General features: G+C 31.5%; 1 protein-coding gene across 1 annotated transcript; it reads left to right on the top strand.

Moving 5' to 3' along the window:
* The first annotated feature begins 31 nt into the window (after positions 1 to 31).
* Positions 32 to 27,446, top strand: LOC134722996 (calcium-activated chloride channel regulator 4A-like). The gene is made up of 13 exons (XM_063586626.1): positions 32 to 181; positions 5,681 to 5,969; positions 7,713 to 7,842; positions 13,388 to 13,544; positions 17,226 to 17,358; positions 17,813 to 17,922; positions 18,870 to 19,091; positions 19,681 to 19,968; positions 21,961 to 22,176; positions 22,906 to 23,179; positions 23,762 to 23,886; positions 25,072 to 25,150; positions 26,549 to 27,446. The coding sequence occupies exons 1-13, from the start codon at positions 32 to 34 to the stop codon at positions 26,944 to 26,946; spliced, it is 2,571 nt and encodes an 856-aa protein (XP_063442696.1). The 3' UTR covers positions 26,947 to 27,446.
* The last annotated feature ends 63 nt before the right edge of the window (positions 27,447 to 27,509 follow it).

Raw genomic sequence — 27,509 nt, 5'->3', positions numbered from 1 at the left:
CACGTCTTCTCTGTCAAAAAGACGTCTTACAATGAAACTAATATTTTTTATTTCTATTTGTCTAAGTGGTCTAGGTTTTGCTAAATCGACTATATCACTTACAGGAAATGGTTACACAGACATATTGGTAACAGTTGCAGATGATATTGCCGAAAATACACAACTGATTTCGATCCTCCAGGTATTTATAAAAGCTTTTTCAAATAAAACATTGATTTTTTTTAACTTCATATTAATAATACAATTGTACTGACTTGTACTGAAATAAAGAAAAAAAATGGTTATTTGAAGAAATTCGAAAAATATAGTAAAAAGATATTCATGAGTAAAGATTGTTTAACTTTATACAGTACAGTGAAATGTTGGATTACATGTATCTAGAAAATACACTTGATAAAAATTAACAAGTGATCCACTTCAAAGTACATGTAGTTCAGGACAGCATATACCTCAATAGCATACTATAACCTTTTAATTGTTATAAGAATGTTTAAAGGGCCACTTGCTTCGAGATATATAAACAGATTAAATATTACTCTTTTTGTTTAATCATCAAAGAAAGTGAAATAGCGTAATATTAATCGCCATTATGGTTTAATTTCGTCAAAATAAGCTAGAAAAACAATAATGATGAATTATTCACTCGAAAGTGAAGAATTTAACCTTAATGAATCCATATTCATGTGAACTTCTGTTTAACCCTTTAGTTAGAGACGAACAACGCATGAATCGCGCGTGTTGAGTTATAGAAAGAATGTCAACATTGAAAGTAAACGAAAGTAAATCATTTGATTGACTGATTCGATCATCAAAACATCATTTTTATACAAGTAAAAACCATGATATCATATATTTTTTACTCTATAATATGAAATTTAACAGACCTAGACAACTCGAATTACACGAGTTCCATATCTATCTATATTTTGTATTTATATTATGATTATATCGCTTATTTGATCATCGGAAGTCCTCGCAGGTAAACTCGGTAGTTAATTAGATGGTGTCTGGACGAAAATACAAACGAAACGAAGCTACATATTCTCAAGCCCATGCCCTGTATATTCTTTATTATATACTGTGGATAATTCAGATAAATGTTTTACATTGTTATCAATCAAATATTAAAATTTGAGTCAAATCGGTGATCCGGTGCCCCATTAAGCTAACTTAATTGAACAAATAATTACGAATCATTAACAATATATCGATATTTCTGACCATCGAGTAAGTTTAATCATATGATGGTTTAGTCTTTTGGCTTGGGCCAGACATATCCACAATGTTATGTGAAATTGTTTTTCTAAATTACGAAAGAGGGACGAAAGATACCTAAGGGACAGTCAAACTTTTAAATCGAAAATAAACTAACAACGCCATGGTTAAAAATAAAAAAACACAAACATACCAACAATAGTACACTTGACACAACATAGAAAACTATAGACTAAGCAATACGAACCCGAATGCGTTTGGCGAAAATTTTGCGTTAGCTTCTATAAATTTGTAGGAATATCATAGTTAAAAAGTAATCACACGTTTAAATATACTTTTAAAAGTTACATCCCTTTATGAAAACAAAGTTGACTTTGTTAACAAATCTGAAACATTTTACCCAAACAAGAAATAAAGACATTGATGACGAACGACTGGAAATAAATGCAGTAAACACACCAAAGTTTACAAATTGTTATTGTTGGTATTTTGTTGTTTTTTAAATAGACCAATGAAAATATATAAATAAGATTTGATCACTTTGTCACTAATCTAAATACCACATGTTATGTTACGTATTATGTCATTATGCTCACTGTGTAACTAAATTAATCTAGCTGAATTCACGAAAAGAGGTATTATGAGAGCCTTAATTGTTTTCTTTTGACCCCTGAAAAATGCAAAAATAGTAAAACTAATCAAACACTCACTACAATGGTAATTTGATCGAGTAATGAATAGGTTGGTATAAATTGAACACTTTAGAACATAAAGGAAACTTGAACGTCATGAATCATAAAAACTACGAATACTTATAACCGACAGACTGGTGTCGTTTATAACATTTGAACAATCTAAAGAATGTTGTGTCGTACTTTTTTTTATATTTTCGAGTTCAAGATAAAGAGACCAAAAAGATCTTCCAGTAACAGTCATAAATTGTAACCGTTTGTTCTGCTTGTTGATATAGATTAACATTTGATTTTATCTAGTTTTATGGATTTCCGCTCAGATCGACGTTTGTTACTACTTTTTATATGGTTCTGATTTTGTAGTTTTATGTAATACATAAGAAATATGCAATATTTGATCACAACACATTGAGAATGCTTAACAGTCGATTGAAATATTACAATTAGTGAACTACATTGTTCGACGCGAATCAATATTCTTTACAACTTATTTGATCTGCTTTACAAAAAAATAAATCGAATTTAGATAGCTAGAGAAAAGATTGAAATACAATTATTTCGTTACTATAGGTTAACCTGACTTTTTGGTATCACTCATATAAATTTTTGTGGACATAAGCTATTTGAATAAAGTGCACGATGTCACGTTTATAAACATAATAAAAATAATCATATTTATCCTTTATAGCATGATTTCATCAGCTCAGTTGTCAGTGTTTGGAAACTAACATGATTAACAATACATATATATATATATATATATACAACTCGTCTAAACATCAACCCAACAATGTTAGATCTGTAAATTTGCTTTCGCAAATTTTTGGTTCTTCCCTCGCCGGGATTCGAACCCATGCTACTGTGATATCGTGACACCAAATCGCCTGCACTGCAGCCGTCCCGCTAGACCACACGACCACCTGGGCTCTCAAAAAAAGAGCTTTCGGTGGCCATATGTTACCTTTCCACGTCAGTTTTAATCTAGCGGCGTACTACAGTACATGATATATAAGGCATGAAGATGTAATGGTTACAGATCAGCTAAATTATCTATAGTAAAGGATCCTACAAATTAATGTAAGATACAGTCACAGAAAATAATTATATTCATAAGTACGTCTGAGTCAGTGACAACTCTACAACAGATGTATCCATCGGATCGCCATCAATGATGGTGATACATGGCTGTGTACATATATATATATATATATATACGAGTCTAAATTGAAAACTACGTTCAAACCTATGACTGCGTTGGATAAAAACCGCAATTTTTATACGTGTGCATGTCAAACAAATTTCGTCTAAAAACAGCACAAACAACATTTTCCAAAAGACCAAAAGAGTGAAAAAGTATATTTAAACAAAACGCATTTGACTAACAGGTCGAACAACTGATGTTCTTTAACCCTGCTGACTGCCATTGGCGATTGCCAAATAAAATTGATCACAGGTTGTAACAAAATGGATCTTAATTTATTATAAATTTAATACGTCACAGAAAAAAAAATTGTTAACTTGTGGACAGGATGTTGTGCCACAAACATTCGGTGTCAATATTTCTTTAGTACACCATATCCGGATTTCGACAATAAATGTCTCTTCAGTGATGTTAGGGATCGAAACGGTATTTGGAAGGCCATATAAAAAGCACCCTCATTTTTAGAGAAAGTACCCTCATTTTTAGATTATCTCTTGAATTTTAAGAGTCAATATATAGGATGAACGGATCATATAAACCGGAGGGAAAATATGATACATGCCCAAACAAAAAATATAAACGAGTCTAAATTGAAAACTACGTTCAAACCTATGACTGCGTTGGATAAAAACCGCAATTTTTATACGTGTGCATGTCAAACAAATTTCGTTGTAGAAGGGTCTAAAAACAGCACAAACAACATTTTCCAAAAGACCAAAAGAGTGAAAAAGTATATTTAAACAAAACGCATTTGACTAACAGGTCGAACAACTGATGTTCTTTAACCCTGCTGACTGCCATTGGCGATTGCCAAATAAAATTGATCACAGGTTGTAACAAAATGGATCTTATTATAAATTTAATACGTCACAGAAAAAAAAATTGTTAACTTGTGGACAGGATGTTGTGCCACAAACATTCGGTGTCAATATTTCTTTAGTACACCATATCCGGATTTCGACAATAAATGTCTCTTCAGTGATGTTAGGGATCGAAACGGTATTTGGAAGGCCATATAAAAAGCACCCTCATTTTTAGAGAAAGTACCCTCATTTTTAGATTAACTCTTGAATTTTAAGAGTCAATATATAGGATGAACGGATCATATAAACCGGAGGGAAAATATGATACATGCCCAAACAAAAAATATAAACGAGTCTAAATTGAAAACTACGTTCAAACCTATGACTGCGTTGGATAAAAACCGCAATTTTTATACGTGTGCATGTCAAACAAATTTCGTTGTAGCAGGGTCTAAAAACAGCACAAACAATATATATATATATATATATATATCCCTTTGAATACTGATAATTTTATAAATTATTCAGATAGCAAGAGGAATGTAGCATATGCTCTAATAAACCTTTTCACCTTTTTATTCTCATTTGTATCAACGACCGCAAAGTAATAAAAAGTAAAATCACCAAAATAATGAACCAAAGCGGAAACGGAAAGTCCCTAATTAAACGGCAAAATCAAATGATTGGACAACAACTGTCATATTTCTGACTTGGTACAGGCAGTTTCCAATGTAGAAAATGGTGAATTGAATGTGGATTTATAGCACTTAACCTTTCACCTGTACGACAGTCACATCAAATTCCATTATATTGACATAGATGCGTGAACAAAGTGTCACAAATAGGGGTACAATAACAACACGAACCAAACGAAAAACTAGGGGTGATGTCAGGTGTTCAGGAAGGGTAAGTATATCCTGTTCAACATATGGCACCCGTCGTGTTTATAAGCCATTCATAAAATATATCTAAATATGAGGATAAGAAAATGTTGTATGTTTGTCAGTGAGACAACACTCAAACAGAGACAAATGACATCTATAGACGTAAACAATTATAGGTTACCGTATGCCTACAATAGTTGTCAAAGGTACCAGGATTATAATTTAGTACGCCAGACGCACGTTTCGTCTACACAAGACTCGTCAGTGACGTTTATATCAAATTATTTATAAAGCCAAGTAAGTACGAAGTTTGAGAGAATTGAGGATACAAAATTCCAAAAAGTTGTGTCACGTAGGGCTAAGTTATCTATGCCTGGGATAAGAAAATCCTTTGTTTTTTCGAAAAACTCAAAGTTTTGTAAAACAGGAAATTTTTAAAAATGTCGATAAATTTAAATGGACCGATCTAGTAACTTCTAAACAGAGTTATTTCAGTGTTTGACATTCGCATATGACGAAACCCATAAACCATTTACCCCCAAATAACGTGAGTAAATTGATATGTAAATCAGTGGTCTAAATGTAGAAAATTAAGTTCACGGTCAACTGCCAAGGTTGTGTTGTAAATTGTAAATTTTGAAATTTGCTTGTTATCGTTTTCCTAAGCATTAACAGTTAATGAAAAGTTTTGAAACTTGTCGATTACGTCATAAAACAACTTTGATACATTTGAGTGGATTTATTTTGTTGCCTTTCAATAGTCACAAATGTTATATTTGAAATAAATTTACTTGCTTAACTATACATTTAACAGCCGAAAGGTCGGGGGTATACTATATCTGGTTTATTTTTTTCATCATTGTAAGTTACATTTTTGTATTCTAGGATTGGTTAATTGAAGCATCCAGCAAACTTTACATTGCATCAAAATATCGTTTTTTCTTTAAAAAAATAATAATTCGTATCCCAGAAAAATGGTCAAACAATGGCCAATACATTGTTACAAGTGCATCAACCAATAAAGAAGGAGATATACGTATCGAGTCTCCAAAAGAAGGCGAGAGAAGCAATCCTCATGCATGCTGTTTGCCCGCATGTGGCGTTGGAGGACAGTATATACATTTTACAACAGATGTTATGGTTAAAGGAGAAGATGCAGGATTTGGAAATTTAGGTAATAAAAGTAACTTTTTAATTTTTACTATTCAATTTAATTATTCATTTAAGTAACATATAAAACTTTTGTGAAAGTCACATTTCATTTCACTTTGGTGTGTTGTCATTCATTGTTGTCTGGGTCTGTCCTTTTCAAAGAAAAAAAAAGAAATCATTATTTCAACAATTTATACCAAATTTCTTCTTGAAATCAACGTACACGAGATTTTGTATTGAATCTGATCCTCTTATGATTTTCAAACGATACGCAGGCAAACGTATATTTTCTTTTCGAAGTTGAGACATCAATAAATAATCAAATTGTGATGGTGACCGTTAAACTTATGTTGTTTCATTTTCAGTCGTTCTTTTTCATACTCAGTTCCGTTTGAATTGTAAAAAAATGTGCTCAAATCCCTAACCCGGGAAAGGGTTTTATCAGTACAAAATATTCATTTCTTTTCTTAAAAATCATCAGATCGTCACAAATCAGAAAAGAAAACACTGTAAACAAAAATCTTAATGAAAAAGTATTTATCTAAAAGTATGCACAGTTACCGAAAGTTAATCCAAAGTCATTTATATATATTACATAAGTTATGTTTATCAGACAAAATTAAATCAACCTGTACATCCAATTGATTTAGTATGAAAAAGAAATAAAACAGAATGGAAAAAACATGATTCAGTCAATTTTCCATGATTTAATTTTATCACTCTTTGAAGGTTCAAATTGTTTTAAATTTGTAATTTTATATCACTTTCCCGTAGCAGTATTTGTGATGGCATATCCTCATTTGGAACTACCGTATCAGACTATTTACTGCATTTTAATAACATAAGCAACACGACGGGTGCCTTATGTGGAGAAGGATCTGATGACCTTTCCGTAACACATGGGATCACCCCCAGTTTATGGTTGGGTTCGTGTTCATTAGTCTTTAGTCTTCTATGTTTTGTATAGTGTACTATTGTTTGTCTGTTTGTCTTTTTCTTTGCAAGCCATGGCGTTGTCAGTTTATTTTCGATATATGAGTTTGGCTGTCCTCCCTTTTGTTTCTTCCGCCCCTCCTTTAAACTGTGTATGTAATTAATGTCATAAATGAATTAACCAAGCGACTGGGCACAAATGATGGCGAAGGCCAAAAAAATATTATGTTTTTTTTTAAATTCGTAAAAGTCGGGTTTCCGTCAATCAGCAAACGAATCATTTAAAAATACTATTGATAAATGTGTTTTCCATAGGGATTATGGTGTCGTTTGGTCGTTGGTGTACAGAATTTAGTAAGAGAGCACCAACATGGTGCAATATCTATTTTTTTCTATCTTGTTATTGATTTGTTTTCTACCTTGTAATAAATTGAACTTCAACTGAATAAAAGTTAATCTGTTTATCTCAAAATGCGGCTTTTCCGTAGGTTTTTTCGTTCAAAAAATGTGTTTATTTGTATTGCTGACGTATTAATATATATATCAAGTGCTGAGATTACCTTTCACGTTTGAGTCATAACATTGCAACCTGATGAAATCACAGTGTCTTATATTATTTGAGGAGAAGAAAAGCCGATGCTATAAAACATACATGTTATTGTCTCCTAAAAAGATGTTTTTTTTTAAAAACATTAATGATTTATCAATAAAAATCAGGGACTCAATACTATTTTTTCTTTTTAGTATGAATTCCTTTTCCTTTTCACATATAGATAAATATATTTTCAACCTTTTATGTAATAGCAAATAATTTTTTTTATAAATTTCATAGCTACAGTGTTGGTACATGAATGGGGACACTATAGATGGGGCCTTTTCGACGAATATCCTACTAGCAGAGATAAATATACGAATAAAATCATTCAATTCTACTCACATAATGGACGCTGGGAACCAGTACGGTAACTTTAGTTATTCATTTCAATACTTTAAAAGTTATTGCACTAACTTTTAGGAACATTGTCGAGTGGTATATATATATATTTTAACAATCTTGCAAGTGATCTCAGAAAGTGATACATAATATACAGTGTATAATATCCCTTTCAAATTTTAATTCAAAAGGAAATGCGCCTTCTTGAAGCAAAATTATTATAACATATCAAGACATTATCATGGCATTTATCTTATTTCTTCACCAACATAGTTTGCAAAATGTTTGGCATCGAGTGTTTTTGCTGAGATAAATATAGACATTTAAGACATTTATGCAGACTATTACGCGTCTGAGGTATCAAATCAGTATTCACCGAGTTAATTCGGACATGATTTTGACATGCCAATTTTTTAATACTTTTTGTTTCATTGAGAAATGATTACTTTTTAACTATTGCGATCAAAGTAGACATTATTTGGATAATGCTATTCTTTATAGACATTTCTGACCATATAATATCATTGGCTTTCAATGAGTTTGGAATTTGAGTGTTTTAGGTAAATGATAAAAGGTTCTTCGGACGCATTAAATATATAAAGAGTCATTGTATATCACACTATGTTCTACAAACTATAAAAACTATCATATTTTAGCTTTTGAAATTTTATTTTTAGTATGGAACCAGCCGTATAATTAGATCGAAAAAGTCAATTGAATGTATATCCATACAAGGAATGCTACAACTTATTTCAGCTTTGTTGTTTTGGAAGTTTACGATGAAGTTTATCGGTTTTAAGAAAAATGCCACTATACACCTGAGATCACCAAAGGTTTTGGTTGTGTTCGTGTTGCTCAGGCTTAAGTTTTCTATGTTGTGTCTTCTGTACTATTATTTGTCCATGGCGTTTTCAGTTTATTTTCTATCTTTGAGTTTGACTCTCCATCTGGTATCTTTCGTCCCGTTGGACTTTAATCTTGGAATCTTCAACTTTATTCTAGGAATTATTAACTTTAATATTTGAGTTATTAAGATTTCAATTTTAAATAGAAGTTGTTGCATGTTAATATTCTTACATACAAAGTATTATAACAATTAGCATAATGGTTAAAAATTAATTATGTATTTGACCTGAAATTTCAGTATCATCCCCATACAAATCAGGATATTTAAAGAAGTAGGTCCATTAAAACCTCTTTTTGGCCTCAACATATAGCAGTTTTACAAAAAGAAGAATGCTTCTACTACATAAATATTGGCTGTTTTTTACAATAAAATGCACATATATCGGGTACTAGCATGATTAAGTCATGCAAAATTACTGAAATCTTCACAATTTTAGCATTTTAGTTGAATTTTAGATGGTTTCCGTCTTATATGAAAGTGGCCGCATTTGTGTTCATTCTTAAAATTGAAATGTAAGTTGTATTTGATGATAATATTACATTTATAAAGGTTGAGGATGAACACGGATATGGTCACTTTCATTTTTGACAAAAAACAATCTAGAAAGTGACATTTCTTTTGCATATTTGATTGATTTTTCATATCTAAGTTTGAATCGGAGCGTTAATAATGAGTAAATCAGTTAAAATCCTTCACACAAACTAATCGAATCAACTGAAATAAACACTTAAGTGTTCAAAGAGTGTTCAAAATCTTTCGGCAGATGAACCTGAAATTTGACCCCAAAATCGGCCCATAGTATACATTGGAATTCTGATTTGTATTCGATTTAAATAAGTTGAAATGAAAATTTATTAATAATTATACTTTATTTCCAAAAGCAATTAGCTTTACACTTAATATACATGTTTATATAGAGTGCAAATACGTCTAAGATATAATACAATTAATATAAATATAATTATTTCTGTGACTGTATCTCGCATTAATTTATATGATTATTAACAATAGATATTTCACCTGATCTGAAACAATTCCATCATCGAATCCATGCCTTTTATATCTTATATATCATGTACTGAATTTAAACTGACGAGAAAAGGCAACACCCGGCCACCGAAAGCTTTATTATTTGTGAAGCCCAGTTGGTCTAGCGTCTAGCGTCCTATACAGTACAGGCGATTTGGTGTCACGATTTCTCAGTAGCATAATTTCGATTCCCGGCGGGGGAAGAACAAACAAATTTGCAAAAGCAAAAATTTGCAACTTTACAGTTCTTACATTGTTGGGTTGATGTTGAGACCAAATATATATATATAACCAGTTTAAAAGTGTACAACGTCACTAAAATAACTATAAAATGAACAAATGTTAGATATTTTGGTAACATTTGTTCAGTTTATTGTTATTTTTGATGATGTCGTACCCTTTTAGACGGGTTGTATATTACATTTTGTAGTGTACTGTATAATCATATTATGATCCATCCCCCGTAAGGTTAATCGTTGGCTATTATTCAGTCATTTTATATATATATGTTTCAGCCCCGGTAGAGGAGGAAGTTACAAACCAAATCTACTCTAAAATCGTTAGGTTGATTTTCTAGGCACATATGCAGACATATACATATATTTATTTACAGTGATTGTATGCTTCTAAATATAGATTAGCATCCTATAATTATAGTGAGGAGATGAGTAGATGGTAATTTATGTACACTAAAAAGAATACTTCGTGTATTGTATCAGAGATCCTTGTTTAATTCCTACGAGAAGGTAACATATACCAAAACGAAAGCTTATTTTTATAAGCCAGAGTTAGAAGAAGGGATAAGGTCTCTTCGCAATGCTAAGCGGTGTTGTCGTAGAAGTTAGAAATAAAAAGTACAGGTTCCATCCCCGGTCGGTGAGGAAGTTACGAATCAGATATACTCTAACATCGTTAGGTTGATTTTCTAGGCATTTAATACATACATATATAAACATCTCGTCTAAACATCAACCCAACAATGTTAGATCTGTAAATTTGCTTTCGCAAATTTGTTGTTCTTCCCTTCAATTTCTTTTTTTTTTACAAATGATATAAGATTAGACATGATTGTTCTGTTGTATGTACTGTATTTTATCCTTACAATTGGAAATATTGAAACAAATGTAGACAAAAATATCCATTATGAATCAAGTACACTGTCTATAAACGATACACAATCACAAGAAATGTTATATTCACTTACAGTCTCAACATTAGATTTGTAAGAACTAAACCAGAATTATTACCAATAACTCTACGTCAAGTTCCTTCTCAAATGTTCATTGTACAAATTTACTCTTTTAAACGTTGAACGTGAAGAGTCGGTGATAAGGTAAGCTTTTCGATTTCTTCACTTATACTACATTTGTTTTCGCACGGTCTGATACCATAACTTTTATTAGTGGTTTTCTACTTGAGAATCTATGGAAACCTAAAATAAACTGTGTCCCAGTTTAATTTCAAAGAAATACTACAAATTGCGTGATCGACATAACCACGCCCACTTACCGTGTATGTAAAATAAACACTCTTAGTGATCTAATCCAAAATAACCAATGATGTTCCTGTAAGTTTATTAGAGGTAAAAAAAGCACATTGGTCGTGATAGTTATCAAAGGTACCAGGATTATAATATAGTACGTCAGACGCGCGTTTCGTCTACATAAGACTCATCAGTGACGTTCATATCAAAATATTTATAAAGCCAATCAAGTACAAAGTTGAGGACCCCCGAAGCCGATTCAGGAATCGAAAATTAAAATGGAATTGAGGTAAATGTAAATTAACTTAATTAAATTAACCCTTTTATTTTATTAAATTGTTTGAAATTTAATGACACTTAATTGATTATTACTTCAATTCATTAATTCACATTGATTCCCAATCCACTATAAATAAATATGTTTAAACTAGAAGAGATTATGTTTCATTTCTTTTGGTTGCTTATCTATTTGAAGATGGTTATACACCCTTGTCACCATATTATGGTGTTTATATATCTTAACTTTGTTCAGTTAGCTTTGATAACTAATTAGATATTTGGATGATATTTTGGGTCTCAATAATGATGACTTCAGTAAGTACAATGAAGAGATTTTCCGGCTTTACTGACCTCACAAAAAAGCTAATAATATCAATGAACACTGCCCTTTCCTGGATCTTGATATCTTCATCTTAAAGGAGAAGATTGATACAAAAAATTATAATAAAACAGATAATTTTACATTTCCTATTGTTTAATATTCATTTTTAGATGGTAATATTCACCTGTTACCATCCAAAGGTGTTTAAAGATATCAATCTGTTATTATCACTCGAGTATGTAACAGTATATTTGACTTTAACGTAAGAGATCCCAGGGTTTTTGATATTACAAACTAGTCACAACATGTACTAAATGTTAACTCCGGTGCAAGGACATCATTCGTCAGTTCAAATCAACATACTTACATCTTATACGTTCAGGTATTTCACATCCAGTCCTTTATTGTAATATTCTTTACAAAGCACAACAATTTCGACATGTTACTCAAAAGCTAACCAAGCCTTCAAACATATTTATTTAAAAGGGTATGGTCACGATAGTTTTGTCAAGTCATTAAATATAGCATATTATGAAATTAATATTTATTCAGAGTTTTTGCATCGAAAATCAACACATTTATTATTAACCAGTTCTTGATATGCAACGAGTTGTGTTCTTTCATATATTTTATGATGGTATGGAACTTAACCCCAAACGGAAGGGATTGTGCTAGATTTTTATATGATGAAGATATAACTTTTCAATAGTTTAATTAAGGTGTTAAGTTGGCATGTCAGTTAATGATAGTAGTCCTTTGTTAATTCGAGCCTGATGAGTCATTGTAGACAAAACGCGCGTCTTGCGCCAATAAAAAAAAATTAAATCCTGTTATCAATGATGAGTTTATTAATTTATCATTGTCATTTTACTTAGTCAGTTACCTTTTCTGACATCGGATTCGAACTTTTTTCCATATTGAGTTTATAATGCGTATTGCTTCGTGTAAACTTGTTCTGCATTGGCTAGATGTATAGAGGAAAGGTTAAGATTTCATAAAACCGGTTAAATCCCGCCGCATTTTCTAGCCTGCCCAAAGTGAAGAGCCTTTGGCTTTTGTATTTTTTTAATTCATTTTAATATTTCAAAGTTTAGTGTGACGTCTATTTTTATTGAAATTGTACACATTGTTGTTTAGATGCCAGCTGAGGTCTACCTCTGGATGAGGAATTAGTCACTGTGATGAAGACAAATTGATGGCATTGATCCGTTATCTGTTTTTTGTGTCCTTAATACATTCACTGTTTTTAAATTCAACATTTAATAAACGCGTTTAGGAAATTAAAAGTCAACATAGCCAATATTTATACACAGGTCAAAAAGAAAGTAGCCTATGTGTTATTGAATGTCGAATAACGAACCGGCCGCTTACATTCTTTGCTGTCAATTACCTACAATGCAAAATTCTTTCACATGTTATATATTCTAGAATATTCTAAGTTCTTAAGAGCAATGATTTAAGTAAAAATCTCACACCGTTAATATTGAAATACGATAAGATGAAATTTATAATCAATAAAATCATATTTTTAACAGTGTGATGTTTTTTTGTAGGTGTACAACAGAAATTGAGGGAAAGATGTTTAATTATGTTTCCAACAGAAATTGTAAACTAGATTCGAAAGGTAAACCAGAATCGGACTGTTCTTTTGCAGCAGATTCTGGATCGAAAGCAATAGCATCAATGATGGGACATGCATACATCAGTTCAGTAAGTAAATATTAAAATTTAAAATAAGCAAGAATAATCCAGAAATTTAACATTAAACAATATACCCTAAATGTAAAATTACGTCAATCTAAAGACTAGTCAACCAAATTATAACAAAAACACATACACACTTAGAACACGCATTTTCCTATTTTTAATTGATGTAGCTTTTCGACTGATTCCTATATCAAATAACAGTCACGTACTTTATAATGGGGTGGCAGGAGGGAGTAAAAATTCTTATCCTGATTGTCAGCTAAAATTGCCAGACAAAAGAGAAAAAAAACCCTAAATAGCTCGTTTAAAAACTGTTGAAAATTAATCTACTTGTTTGCGATAAAAATATCATAAAAAACTGAAAAAATATAACATTCATCCCATTTCATAGACTAAGATGATACAATCAATTCAAAGAGATATTATATTGACTCCGTAACACTTCAGGCGAACCTTGCCTCATACAGTTACAGTATTATGTTTTATTGTAACTAGATTTCTAAACTTTATATCTAGATATGAGTGAGTTTTATTTCATATAATGAATGAGCTGTAAGGTTAAAGCATCAGATAAGATTAATTCATTTGATTGTGGTAGGTAGAACATGTATAACACATTTCGGGATTGCATACAGAAAGACATGCCTACGGTAGATCTTTTAATGTAATGCTGAAACCCCGCGGTGTGTTAGACGATAAGAAAAACCTTTAAATTCGCATTATCTATAACATAAATAATTTGTTATACGATTCAAGTAAGATTATATATCGTTTACCTGTAAAATCTCCTAAAAATCTCAACTTTAGAATAATGGATGTGTTGCTATTTGAATAATATCTATTATTCAAATCACCTGGCACATAAAAACCTTAGCAGTTCAGGGTAGCTGACAGTGATTCCTGCATATCTTACATATCCCATTTGCCGGGCAAAATACAAATGAATGAAAACATTACTTTCTGCATAATGTATTCTTTATGAATAACCATTAGTGATCTTCAAACCTGGTAATCATGAATTTTCAAATATATTTATCCTTTTGAATACAACAATGAAAATTTATTATATTAGATATGAACTTCTAGTATGAAAATAAATTATAAAGGATGGTAATTGCTTGTAAATACAGGTGTAAACAATAAACTAGATTAACGTTTTCTTTGTATATTCAAATGATATTTATAACCAAAGATATACAATTAAATATACGTTTTTGCTTTAACTATGACTCCCGCTTCAACTATAAGTGCGAGGCACACTTCACAAAAGAGTACACAAAAGAGCAACACTAAGCAAATTTGACAATTAATAGTTATTGCACGGACGTTTCTAGTAAGCATTTACGATATAAAATTATTTTTGATGATTGCAAAAAGTAAAATCACAAAAATACTGAACTCCAAGGAAAATTCAAAAAGGAAAGTCCCCAATCAAATGGCAAAATCAAAAGTTCAAACACGTCAAACGAATGGATAACAACTTTCATATTCCTTGACCATTTTTATATGCAAATGATAGGAATTTTTCAAATATTTTAATTCATTTGAGCAGATAAGATAAGATAAATAATAGTTCATTTAAGTGTCACATATTGATCTACAATAAAATTACGAAACAATTAACTTCATAAAAAGGGATCAATATCTAACATAAAAAGACTTCTGAGACACTGTACAAACAATTAAAAGCTATAACTGTAATGATCATGGACTTTTTTCTTTACTGTTTGTGTCATTTTGGTCTTTTGTGGAAAGTTGTCTCATTGGCAATAATACCAGATCTTCTTTTTTATATAGTCATGTTTACCTGATTAAAAATCATTAAATATGTACAAATAGTTATAAAATATCCTACTGTGTTTTTACTTCCGTTAGAATCGATTTTCAACGCCTTAACCTGTGGAAAGATAAGTCCGAACGTATAAGGCGTTTTGGGTATTGGCTATTTTTCTTCGACGTTAACATTAGATTTTCTTTAGTTACTTCTGAATCCCTATTAAAATTCTTTCGTTAATATATGATTTTACAATAACAGTGGTTTATACACAAAAAGAGGAATAGCGATATAGCACACATTTCCTACTGCAATTGTAAAATCGTATCAGAAGAAGCATGAACAAATGAAATAACTGAAAATAACTTTAAAATTTTCAGACATTTTTATTTCTTTTAATGAAATTGAAACACCAATATAATTTTTAAAAATAAAAGGTTAAGGCAATTTTCTAATTGGTTATCAGAAGAGAGTAAGTAACTTTTTTTTAACCAAACCAGGCCAAACTATGCCTCAAATCATCATGGATGCGTGAAAATGGCCATGTTTAGTAAGCGGGCTCCGTGTTCCGCTCCTCGTATTTTAGCAAACTAATGCGATAGATTTCTTACCTGTTGATTCAGAAAAGTCCAAGATGACGAGGAACCAGCTGAAAAGCAAGTGATTTTGTTGTACAAAATCTGCCGCCATTTTCGACAATGATAGAGCATATCATTACAAAACGTATTATGCGTATAAAAAAGTATATTTGTCAAATCTATTAAATCTATTTTGAACAGGAGCTGCATTCATGTCCTTTTGTTTGTTGACGTGTGGTTTCAACACGTTCTTTTTGTTGGCAAGAACTCGAATGCATATACGATTAAAACCGATCATATTTTTCACATTATTTCGTAGGGTCAAATTCTTTTTACGGATTTTTGGTTATTGAAGTGTCCTGTAACATTTTGTTTTAGTTAAAGAACGTAAACCGTGGGAAACACATCAACTATAAAAGGACAAAAAATGAACAACAACAAAACTGAACTGCAACAAAAAATTAACAACCCCCCCAACATATACAGAAGCGGACTATTTGATAACAACTGCTATATTCCTGACTAGGTACAAAACATTATCAAAAAAAATTGGTGGACTGAATCTGATGTTATGGCTAGCAAAACATCCCACTTATATTGCAATGTTTAAAAATTCTTTAAAACGACAATGCTACGGGAAAAGAATACATAACAAGCAAACAAAAGTACACTCAGCACAGAGACATGCATTAATGAATAACAACAGACATCTCACATTGATGACACCACAGGACACCACAAACTGCAATTCACAAAAATATACCAACGCCACAAAACGTGACGTATTTTTGTGAACTATCTATAATCTTGAAATTTATTAAATTATACGGAATGAGATACTAAAACTAACAATTATGTTCACAATAGAAGTCAAAGTAAAAATTGACCAAATTTATACTAGTAGTTAATAACGATTGAGAAGTTTTGAAGGAACGAGAATTATGATAATGAATGCATTAAATTTTCATATATTGAAATAGAACAAGCAAGATAATCGTGTCTCATAATTTTGTCCTTCTGAAAATGCAGCACGTTGGTTTGTTGACAACCCTAACATGGAAAGTAACATAAAAAAAAATGGCCATCTTCGTCTACATTTATGTGAAAGCCTTCAGAAATGTAAACAATGTTGCTGTTATCCAACAATTCCCGACTTCAGAATTATCTCGATGGCAATAAAATGTTGTCATTAAGTGCTCCTTATCTATAAATTAATAATTATCAAAGTACAGAATTATCAGGTTATGTTTTTTTATTGTCTTATTCTATTAATCCTTCATCAATATAAATGTCATGAGGCTAAAAAATAAAAGTAATAATGTTTCTATTTAGATTTCTCAATTTTGTGATTCCGATTCAACTGGCGAAAAAACGAAGCACAACGCTGAAGCCCCAAATATGCAAAATGATAAATGCAGTGGACAGAGTTCGTGGGACATCATAAAACAACACAATGATTACAAAGGTATTATAATATACGAATGAACATAGAGGTTTGTTTTGGAACTACACCAAACGAACTTCATTTTTTTTAAATGCAATGTCGCTTGCCTTTTAATGTCTTACTAATTGATTAGATGATGAGCTGGCTTATAAAAAATTGCCCGTTTGATACTGCTTAAAAAGAGGGATGAACGATATCAGAGGGACAGTCAAACTCATAGAATGAAAACAAACTGAAAAAGCCATGACTAAAAATTAAAAAGACAAACAGACAAACAATAGTACACATGACACAACATAGCAAACTAAAAAGTCAGCAACACGAACCCCACTTAAAATGTTTGATATCATAAGGCTTAGGTATCAAAGTGAAGAAAAAACCTTATAAATGATCACAGTTCACACGAACAAGTTTTTTCAATTTGTTTTCTTATTTTTTATACCATTACTATAATAAAAATATATTTCCTACACAGCAACATCTCCAGGCAATGAATTTGACAATACCAGACCTGAAATTATTCTTCAGCAAACGCAAATTAGTGGACGGTTTTGCTTATTGATAGATGTTTCAGGGAGCATGGAAGTTAGTAGTTTCTTGTACTTAAGTGGTTCATATTGTCCGTAATAATTTCTACTGTTATGATTATAAAAAAATCTGTATTTTCTTCCAAATCGCAAGTTTAACGTTAGTCCTATGACACAAAATTTAATTTAAAAAGTCATGACATTTGTTGATAAATAATTAAAACTAATAAAACTAAGTCTGAGTAATGTAGCTAGCCAGTGAGAAGTTATCGGACAATAACTGAAAAACCTTTTTCCTACATATTCAAATATATCAGACTGATCATAACACTTGTATAATATTTGAGTATTTGCGAGTCTTGTTTTCAATACAAGTTTAAATTTTATGGTATTACATTAATAATGATTCTGTTTCACCGTTGTAATTAATGATTTTGGAAATGTTTATCGAGCTACCGTATTTCATCTTTCTTGAATTTTTTTGATTGATTATGGCATGAAATTTATTATCTATATACTTGTTTTTTTTCGAGAAAAATACAAAGCTATGAAAATATTAAAACTTCTCGTAGTTAATAGGTATAATATGTTTACGATATGGATATCGCCTTTGAAATCCAATTAGATTACCACTTTTTTGTAACTTTTACTAAAGCATTAAAACCAAGTTTAGTCCACCATTTACTAAATAAAAATATGACTGTACCAAGTCAGGAAAATAATAATTGAAATCCATTCGTTTGGTGTGCTTCATCTTTTGATTTTGCCATTTGATAAAGGACTTTTTGTTTTGAATTTTTCTCGGCATTCAGTATTTTTGTGATTTCACACTTTCTTTAATCATTATACCGTTAGTGAAATTGGAAAGAATTTTAAATAAATAACAACGATTATAACAACCAGCCAGTAACTTCACATTCCTTACAATATGAGATATGTCCTTCAAAAAATAGCAAGGTATTCTTGATACTTTTTAATATGCCTGAAGCTGTTGGTTTTTTTCAGAATTTTATTGACGATGCAAAAGACGCGTTGACAACTGTTATCAAAACTATACTTCCGAACGAAAGCTATGTTGGAATTGTAAGTTTTAATGACAAGGGTCACCTGCTAAAAAGAATGACAAAGATAACATCAGAATCAGTTCGAAATAGTTTGGCCTATAGTTTACCGGCCACAGCGGATAGAGGCACTTCAATAGGTGCGGGCTTAGAAACGTGCTATCAGGTAAGTCCAATATAATAACATTATAATTACATGTATAATGAAAAGATGCGGTAATTAAATGACATCACGATACTCAGTAAAGAAAATACGGGGATTTACTTAACTTGCTGAACATTTTTGTCATTAAATAATTTATAGTTAAGGAACAATCACTTCAAGCTATTGACAATGAAACTTAAAACAATATGTGTTAATTTGATGAGGCATTTTGAATTTGTAGTGGTTGATTCAACTAGGATTACAGTTATTTTGTTTATAGTTGTGTATCAATACAGCCAATTGGGTTTTTGTTTAAACAGAAACGCCATTGATAAGTATAAAAGGTCTTTCATTTAACCTTAGCTGAAGGTCTAGGTATTGTATTTCTATCAAACTCAACTGTAACAATTGTATCTTTTATACTCTTGTAAGTTTTTAGAATATTACTTTGGAATTTCCCTCTGGTATTCGCCCCTCTTTGATCCTTGAGAAAATATGATAAATGCAAGTTTCTGATTGTTTATGAAAACGATGTAAAGCATTATTTTTAAATATAGTTTTTCTGTTAAAATGTATTTAATTAAATGTTGTTTATCATGAATGATTATAGGAGCTTTTGACTTTGAAAAATGTGACTGGATCGGTCATTTATTTAGCCACTGACGGAGAGGAAAATGAACCACCATATACAGAAGAAGTCCTTCCAAGTTTGACGGAAAAGGGAATTGTAATACATACGCTGGCAATTGGAAGCTTGGCTGATGAAAAATTGAATGACATTTCAAAAATTACAGGTGGCTCTAGTTATTTCTATTCAAGTGAAACAGTTGATTCAACCTCCTTAGTTGATGCCTTGATTGAACCTTTTACAGAATCTTCAAAAGATAAAATTATACGTGTAAGATTTAGTCTATGTGATTAATTACGAATGGAAATGGTGTCTCATAATTTTGTCTTTCTGAAAATGTAGCACGTTGCATTGTTGACAACCCTAACATGGAAAGTAAACTTTTAAAAAAATAGCCCTCTCCGTCTACAGTCATGAGTAAGCCTTCAGAAATGTAAATAATTTTGCTGTTATCCAACAAATCCCGACTTCAGAATTATCTCAATGGCAATAAAATGCAATCATTTAGTGTTCCTATCTATAAATGATTAAGTATCAAAATAGCTTGTTGTTCGGTTGAGCCAAGGCTCCGTGTTGAAGGCCATACATTGACATGGTTTACATTTATAAATTGTTATTTAGATGGAGAGTTGTCTCATTAGCACTTTTACCTCATCTTTCTATATCTATTAAAAAATCTTGTTCAATTTTTCTTCAACACATTTGTAAATAGTTGAAATGAAAATAATAAAAAAGCAGTTGCTTGCTCCTATCTGAAAAAAAATTATAAGTAGGATTATATCCATGTAATATATATCAGGCAGTTGCTACTTGTCCGTCCAATACAATGCACATGTCACTATTTGTGTGTGCGTGTAATCAGGTAATATTATCTTCAGCAGCAGCCGGGAGGGGGAGGGGGGTAGCACATGTTTGTAATCTTTATTGCAAGGACAGAAATTTGTTACTGGTAATTGAAATTGTTAATTTATTGTTTTTTTCATACTAGTATCTAATAATCAGAAAACAATCATATATATCCGGCCATATTTTTTACATAAGAAGAGAGAAGAAATTATTTGTAAAACAAACTTGGGTAGTGTATGACTCTTGCATTTTAAGTTAACGTAGAGGATTTTGTCTACCTAAAAAAGTAACAAAATTATTATGTCTGTAGCTGTCAAAGAGGAGTATAGACCTCTTGACCTAAAGTTATCCATATTTTGAGCAAGACTGAGGTGGAAGATTTTCCTATAATGTCCCCCACTCCACCCCCAAAAAGTTAACATGACTGTTAAAATCTTATTCGGAAATTCTAAGGGGGATTTTATTTTATTTGCATGAGGGGGTCGGGGTGACACGGTGTGCCCCTTTTCAATAAATTCCTCTTTCCTTTCTTTCTCCTGATCATGATCCCATCTTTGATGTCCCGTGTATTTCATTACTCCCCTTTACATAATCCTATATCAAACATCCACACTTCAAGTTTGGAATCTGTATCCCCGCCTATATACCACTTCAAGGGCTACTTGCAAGATTCATTTTCGGAATATAACTAAGCTAATTATTATTCAGTTAGACATGCATTTGTAAAAGCCTTTCTATAGTTATCCGATCAATTATCTTTATTTTCCGTTTTCTTTGTGATTTCATTTTTTTAGTGCCTTTTATAAGATTGTATCATTCTTTGTAGCACATACATTAAACTATCGTGTTCCATTGTCAAATTCCGAAAACTGCAAAATTTATCACAAATTTTGATATCGCCGTTTCAAGACATGATCTTAACATTGGAAATCAGTGACCGGATTACACGCGATCCACTGGTGCTACTGAAGATAATATAACACGCACTTCCGAATACACATTATTTGACATGCGTATTGCAGTGGCCGGACACATAGCCCTGGCACTATTCGTCCGGCTAGCCGGACAAATAGCCACTCCGTATATATTAGGAACAAGATGCTGTTTATATTTATCACACTGCAAACTAAATCAACTGTGGTAATTGAACAAGAATACACGAATTGTCTGATTTTTGTTTATTTAATATGTAAAAAGAATTAATGGTTCATGGTGTACTTATTACTCAAACTGATTATTATTATAATTGTTTTGTTTATATGCAACGGATAAAAATTCTGAATGAAATAATTTTATGATTCTTCAATCTAGGAAATAGTAAAAACACTTGAAACGAACTATTTGTTTTAGTCAACGTCTATGATTTAACTGATGTTTTATTGTTTTGTTCAATGTCTAATTAGTATTTATTTGTAGATAAAAACTGTACATGCTGACATTTCGACACTACAAGTATTTGAAACAAATTTTGTCATTGATGATACCATTGGCAGAGACACCATTGTTCAGTTAACGACACATGTAGTTAGGGATGTTAATTTAACAATACAAAATTCAGAGATGACCTATACCAAAATAGGCACTGCAGGAGATAATAGTGTGATTTACGTCAAGATTCCAGGAATCGCACAGGTATGCAACCATGATGTACACTGTAAATGTATTGTTTCACTAAACACGTTGATTTGTTTTTGTTGTTTTGTAAATAAGATAAATATATATGTAGATAACTTAAATTACACAATTTACTATTGTTTTTTTCAAAGACGTCAATTTTAAAATACTGTGGTACCAATGCCTTTATTTTCTAAAAATTCAGAAAAAAATACAACTTAGCTATTCTTAAAATATTTGTGTCATTTTTTGTTTGCCTCTTGATATGTTTTTTCCTTCTTTTCTATCGACGACGCTATGAGCATTCGAATGATATCAGAAAAATATTTACAATGATAACTATTTTTTTAATTGTTTGCTACTACCATACCATCGAGAGGTTTAACAAGCTATACACTAAGGTCTAATTCACCATGTTCTACATGTGAGCATGTCCATACCAAATCATGAATATGGCAGTTGTTATCCAACTATTTCCCGTGTTTGAGGTTATGATTTTGCCGTTTGATAACGGACGTTTCTTTTTAATTTTTCAGGGGAGTTTTTTGTTATTTTACTTTTTGCATATGAAACTATACAAAAGTTACATATACAATTATTGATCTTTGAATAAAACTGACTGGTGGCATGACCTGGAATATTTATCACTTCACCCTGCTTATATAAAATGCAAGGCAAACAAGGTTCAAGACTGTACTGTGACGGTTTGATTGCAAAAGTCACATCATAAACATGCATATTTTTTAGATTGGAAACTATGATGTATTTCTCTTTTCTACGACGCATGATATATCTGGTACACTAAGCATCTTTTCAAAACCTGTGTCATCAAAACAAGCTGTTCTACAAGTAAACGTTTTGAATACAGAGCCAGAAATACAACACAGTGCAGGTCTCCTCTTTCCATTATATGCAGCCGTGTACAAAGGGTCAATGCCAGTAAACAATGCAACTGTCATCGCTGTAATTGAGAATGAAATTGGAGATAGTTTCAATACTATATTGAAAGACAACGCTATAGGTAACCGTCTTTAAATGTGTGTATACGTATCTATGTATTTGTGTGACAGAGAGAGAGAGATGTTTAATTGATCTCTTTAAGTCATTTGAACTTTGTCGTTTTACAGTCGATCATATTAATTTGGTTGTTAAAAATCAAATGATAAAGACACCTCTCTCGTTATGACTGACACTAAGATGGTGTACTATTACTATTGCAAACGATATACTGTGGATTCATTATTATTCGTTGGATACCAATTTTCGTGGATTTTGGGGGCACAGTCAAACCACGAAATTAAATATTCAACGAATGATAATTTTTCTATATATTTGAATGCAGACTTCAGCAAAACCACGAAAATAAATATCCACGAATATTCAAGTTTTTCTAAATCCAGGAAAATTGGTACCAACGAAAATAAATGAATCCACAGTAACTCTCTTTTCAATACAGACCAAATGACGGAGAAGTGACTTTGATTGTTTTTAAATAAAAGAATTATCAAGTGCAGCATTCCTTATTCTGACAGCTGCTTTTCACCATGAGGTAGGATACAAAAATCAATTATGCGTATCTATATACAATATTAAAACCTTTTAGGTGCTGACGTCTCATTGAATGATGGTATTTACTCTTGCTATATTCTACCAAATGAATTGAATGCTAACGGTCGCCTAAGTATCAAAGTTATAGTAGAAGGATACTCTGCAAAAGTTGTTGTGGAAGTAACAAGGGCACCTGGAACAAAGTTTACTGGTTTGTTGTTTTATACTTTCGGTATATTATTAAAACTGATACAATATGTATATTGGCAATTTCGTTCTAAGCATCATGTGTATATATATAACAGCACTTCGCGGCAAAAAATAAGCTAATTTGCATGTTTGAGTTTATCTGTTTTTTTTTCACTAAACATAGGGATATTATCTATTTGTAGAAACCTTTAAAGATATTTGTTTTTATTCATAATGCAATTAAAGGGAAGAGTTTTTACAAACTTGAAACATTCAAGAAAATATTTTGTAAAACAAATATTGTATAGAACCCTGAAGTGAAGTTGGCATACATCATTGTGGCAATTAATAAAATTACCAGATTTAAGTAGTTTATAAACTCATCATAGATGCCATGATTGATATTTTGTATATGCGCCAGACGCGCATTGCGTCTTCAAAAGACTCATCAGTGACGCTCGAATTAAAAAACTTCATAAGGTCGAAATAAAGTACGAAATTGAAGAGCACTGTGGACCAAACATTCCTAAATGTTTTGCCAAGTTTCCGTTACAACTAAAAAGCAAAGCTTTAAAGGTATACGTGTACGATAATACAAACAAAAACAATCTAAATATATACAAGATTTACCTCTATCTGTCCGTTCGTCCGGATATCCGTCCGTCCATCCACCAATGCAGCTGTTTATCCGTTCGTCCTACCCATGGATACGTTTCGTTGCATCTTTCGCAGGAACTAAATCACAAATATTTATAAAATTTTGGTTTATATGAGGCAGATTTACGTGATGAGTTTTCAGATTCATCACTCAACAACTTCCCTTTCACAGAACACTCACATCATTTTACAAATGACATTGAAGTTTCGTCACAATTTTCTCAGAAACTACATTACAAGGATTTCTGTGTTTATAAGAGCCAACTTAACATTGTGATGCGTTTTCACATTTATCACTTAACAACTTCCTGTTAACCGTCAACTATTTGGACGGTGGAATCATCAGTGAGCATTAGCCCGCAGTATTACTTGTTTATTTTTCTTTCAGATGATTTTGAAGAGCAGCCTATTGGTCCATTCATGAGAGTCGCCCTTTCTAGAGAAATAACTGTGAAAAATTATACACTTCTCGATAAAAATATTGATTTGATACCACCATCCCCAATTTTAACTCTATAGCTAACCAACATCAGTAACGAAGACAACACATATACTATAACATGGTATGCAGTCGGCGACGATTTAGATAAAGGAAATGGTAAGTTATCACCAATAATATAAGTTGATATAAGATATAGTGAACATCTGTGTGTAGTTACTGACAATGTGCATGACAAACATTTGAAGGAGGGTTGTAGTTACAAACTAAGAATGAGTTCACTACCATGTCCAAGTATCTTTCCTTTTTTTACTAAGCACAATCGTCTTCTCATTTCCTCGTTTATGACAATATTTGAATGCTAGGTAAACCAATATTTGTATTTGCCATAGGCAACATGACAGGTGACACACTTTACCTGTTATGCACTTCTCAACCATTTCGAGAACATGGAATGATAGAAAAAAATATAATTTTCATATTATTAAGTAACTTACTAAATTGTCATAACCAAAAGCAAGAACGAAGAATAAGCTCTTTAAAAACTATTCTTTATTATAAATCAAACTCACTCATCATTTATACCAGGATTTACATGTTGTTCGCTAGACGCGTGTTTTTTTCAAAAGACTCACCAGTGACGCTCCAACAGATAAAGCTGAAAAGACCAAATGAAGTTGGAGAGCATAAATATGCACAAAACATAGCGCATACTAGTTCAACCTGGATCTGATTATGATCTAAATGGCCTGTTTGATCAATTTATAGAAAACTGACTTTTTAGTTGGATAATATCAACATATCATGACTATAGCAAAGAAGAAATTTAACAAATGCCGTTTTGATTTGCCTGAAATAACATTGATCTATTAGGAAACAAGTCCACGATGTACATCAAATAATTTGACAAAATAAAAGGTTGAGGTGAGGTCCGCGATTTGAGAGAACTGTAGGGTAATTACACTATCAAATAGAATGGAAAAGAAAAAAAGTACACACGAAAAAGTTATACGAATATATAAAAGTTATCGAAGGTACCAGGATTATAATTTAAACACTAGACGAGCGTGTCGTCTATATAAGACTCATCAGTGACGCTCAGATCAAAATAGTTATAAAGACAAACGAGTACAAAGTCAAAAGGCATTTAGGAGTCAAAATTACAAATATTTGTGCCAAATACGGCTAAAGTAATCTATTTTTCGAAAAAAACAAAGTTTTGTCAACAGGTAATTTCATATAATTGATATTCATATACATTCGTCACAATTGCAAACTAGAGACGGAAGATGCCGACAGGATGATCAAATTACTTAATCGAAACATAAATTGATATTGCCATTGCAAGAAACTAAATACGACCAAAGACAAAAATAGTATAATCTAAAAACACACACATATCAATATAAAAGATAGGTAACATGAACCCGGACTGATATCAGGTGCTCTGGAAGTGAGAACAGATCCATAAGACACATTTATTCGAAATCAAAATATGTAATACGCAAATATCACTGAACAAACTAACATGACATCTATAATTTGTTTTCTTTGCAGCAACTAGTTACGACATTCGATATTCTGATAAGTTTCAAACATTGAAAACAAACCCTGGACATCAGCAATCCATTACTGCTGGAATAATTCCAAAAGAGCCCGGGGAAACCGAGTCTTTCGTTTTTCGAATACCAAACATCCAAAGAAATACAACATATTACATAGCAGTAAGAGCAGTTGATGATCAAAACAATACCGGCGATTTGTCAAATATCATAACCGTTTCTATACTAAATGACCAATACTGGTTTGACGATGAAAACACAGACGGCCTAAGTATTGCGTTCTTGGTGGGAATAAGCATTGGAGCTCTAATCATAGTTGTTGTCCTCCTAGCCTGCATTATAACACTCATCAAAAAGAAAAAAGTTCATAGAATGTCAAATTATGCTATATAAAATTAAATTAACACTGTAAACAGCATATTATTAACAATTGTGTTTACAAACCTTTTTATTATCTCTATATTAATCATATATCATTGTATGTGAAACTGTTAATTAAACAAACATGACAAATTATATATGACGTTTGTAATGAAGATTCTAAAGGCTTAAAGAAATTGCTATAAACTAACAGTAGCATCGTACATTCATTTGTGAATATAACAAAAATCATTTTGACTAACTCTGTGAACACTTGTTTCGGGTGTCCCTATATTATAGCTTGATATTTTACAAGGTTCCAAGATGATTGACAATTCAATCGTAAAGTTTATTATGACCAACACTGGAAAATTAAGAGATATGTGAGATATAATAATAACTTTCTGTTATTGTACTTCCCGTTAGCATGTTATGTATGTGTCTATCTCTTGTCAGTTGACGTTTGTTGTTGCATATAATAATAATTGTATTTTGTTCACTATTTTATTTAACATAAATTAGACCGTATGTTTTCTCGTTTTAATTGTTTTAATTTTTCATTTCAATGCCTTTTATAGCTGACTGTTTCGTAGGGG

The sequence above is a fragment of the Mytilus trossulus genome, chromosome 6, assembly GCF_036588685.1.
Source record: "Mytilus trossulus isolate FHL-02 chromosome 6, PNRI_Mtr1.1.1.hap1, whole genome shotgun sequence".
Lineage (NCBI taxonomy): Eukaryota > Metazoa > Mollusca > Bivalvia > Mytilida > Mytilidae > Mytilus > Mytilus trossulus.
This window is presented reverse-complemented; position numbering and strand designations above follow the sequence as displayed.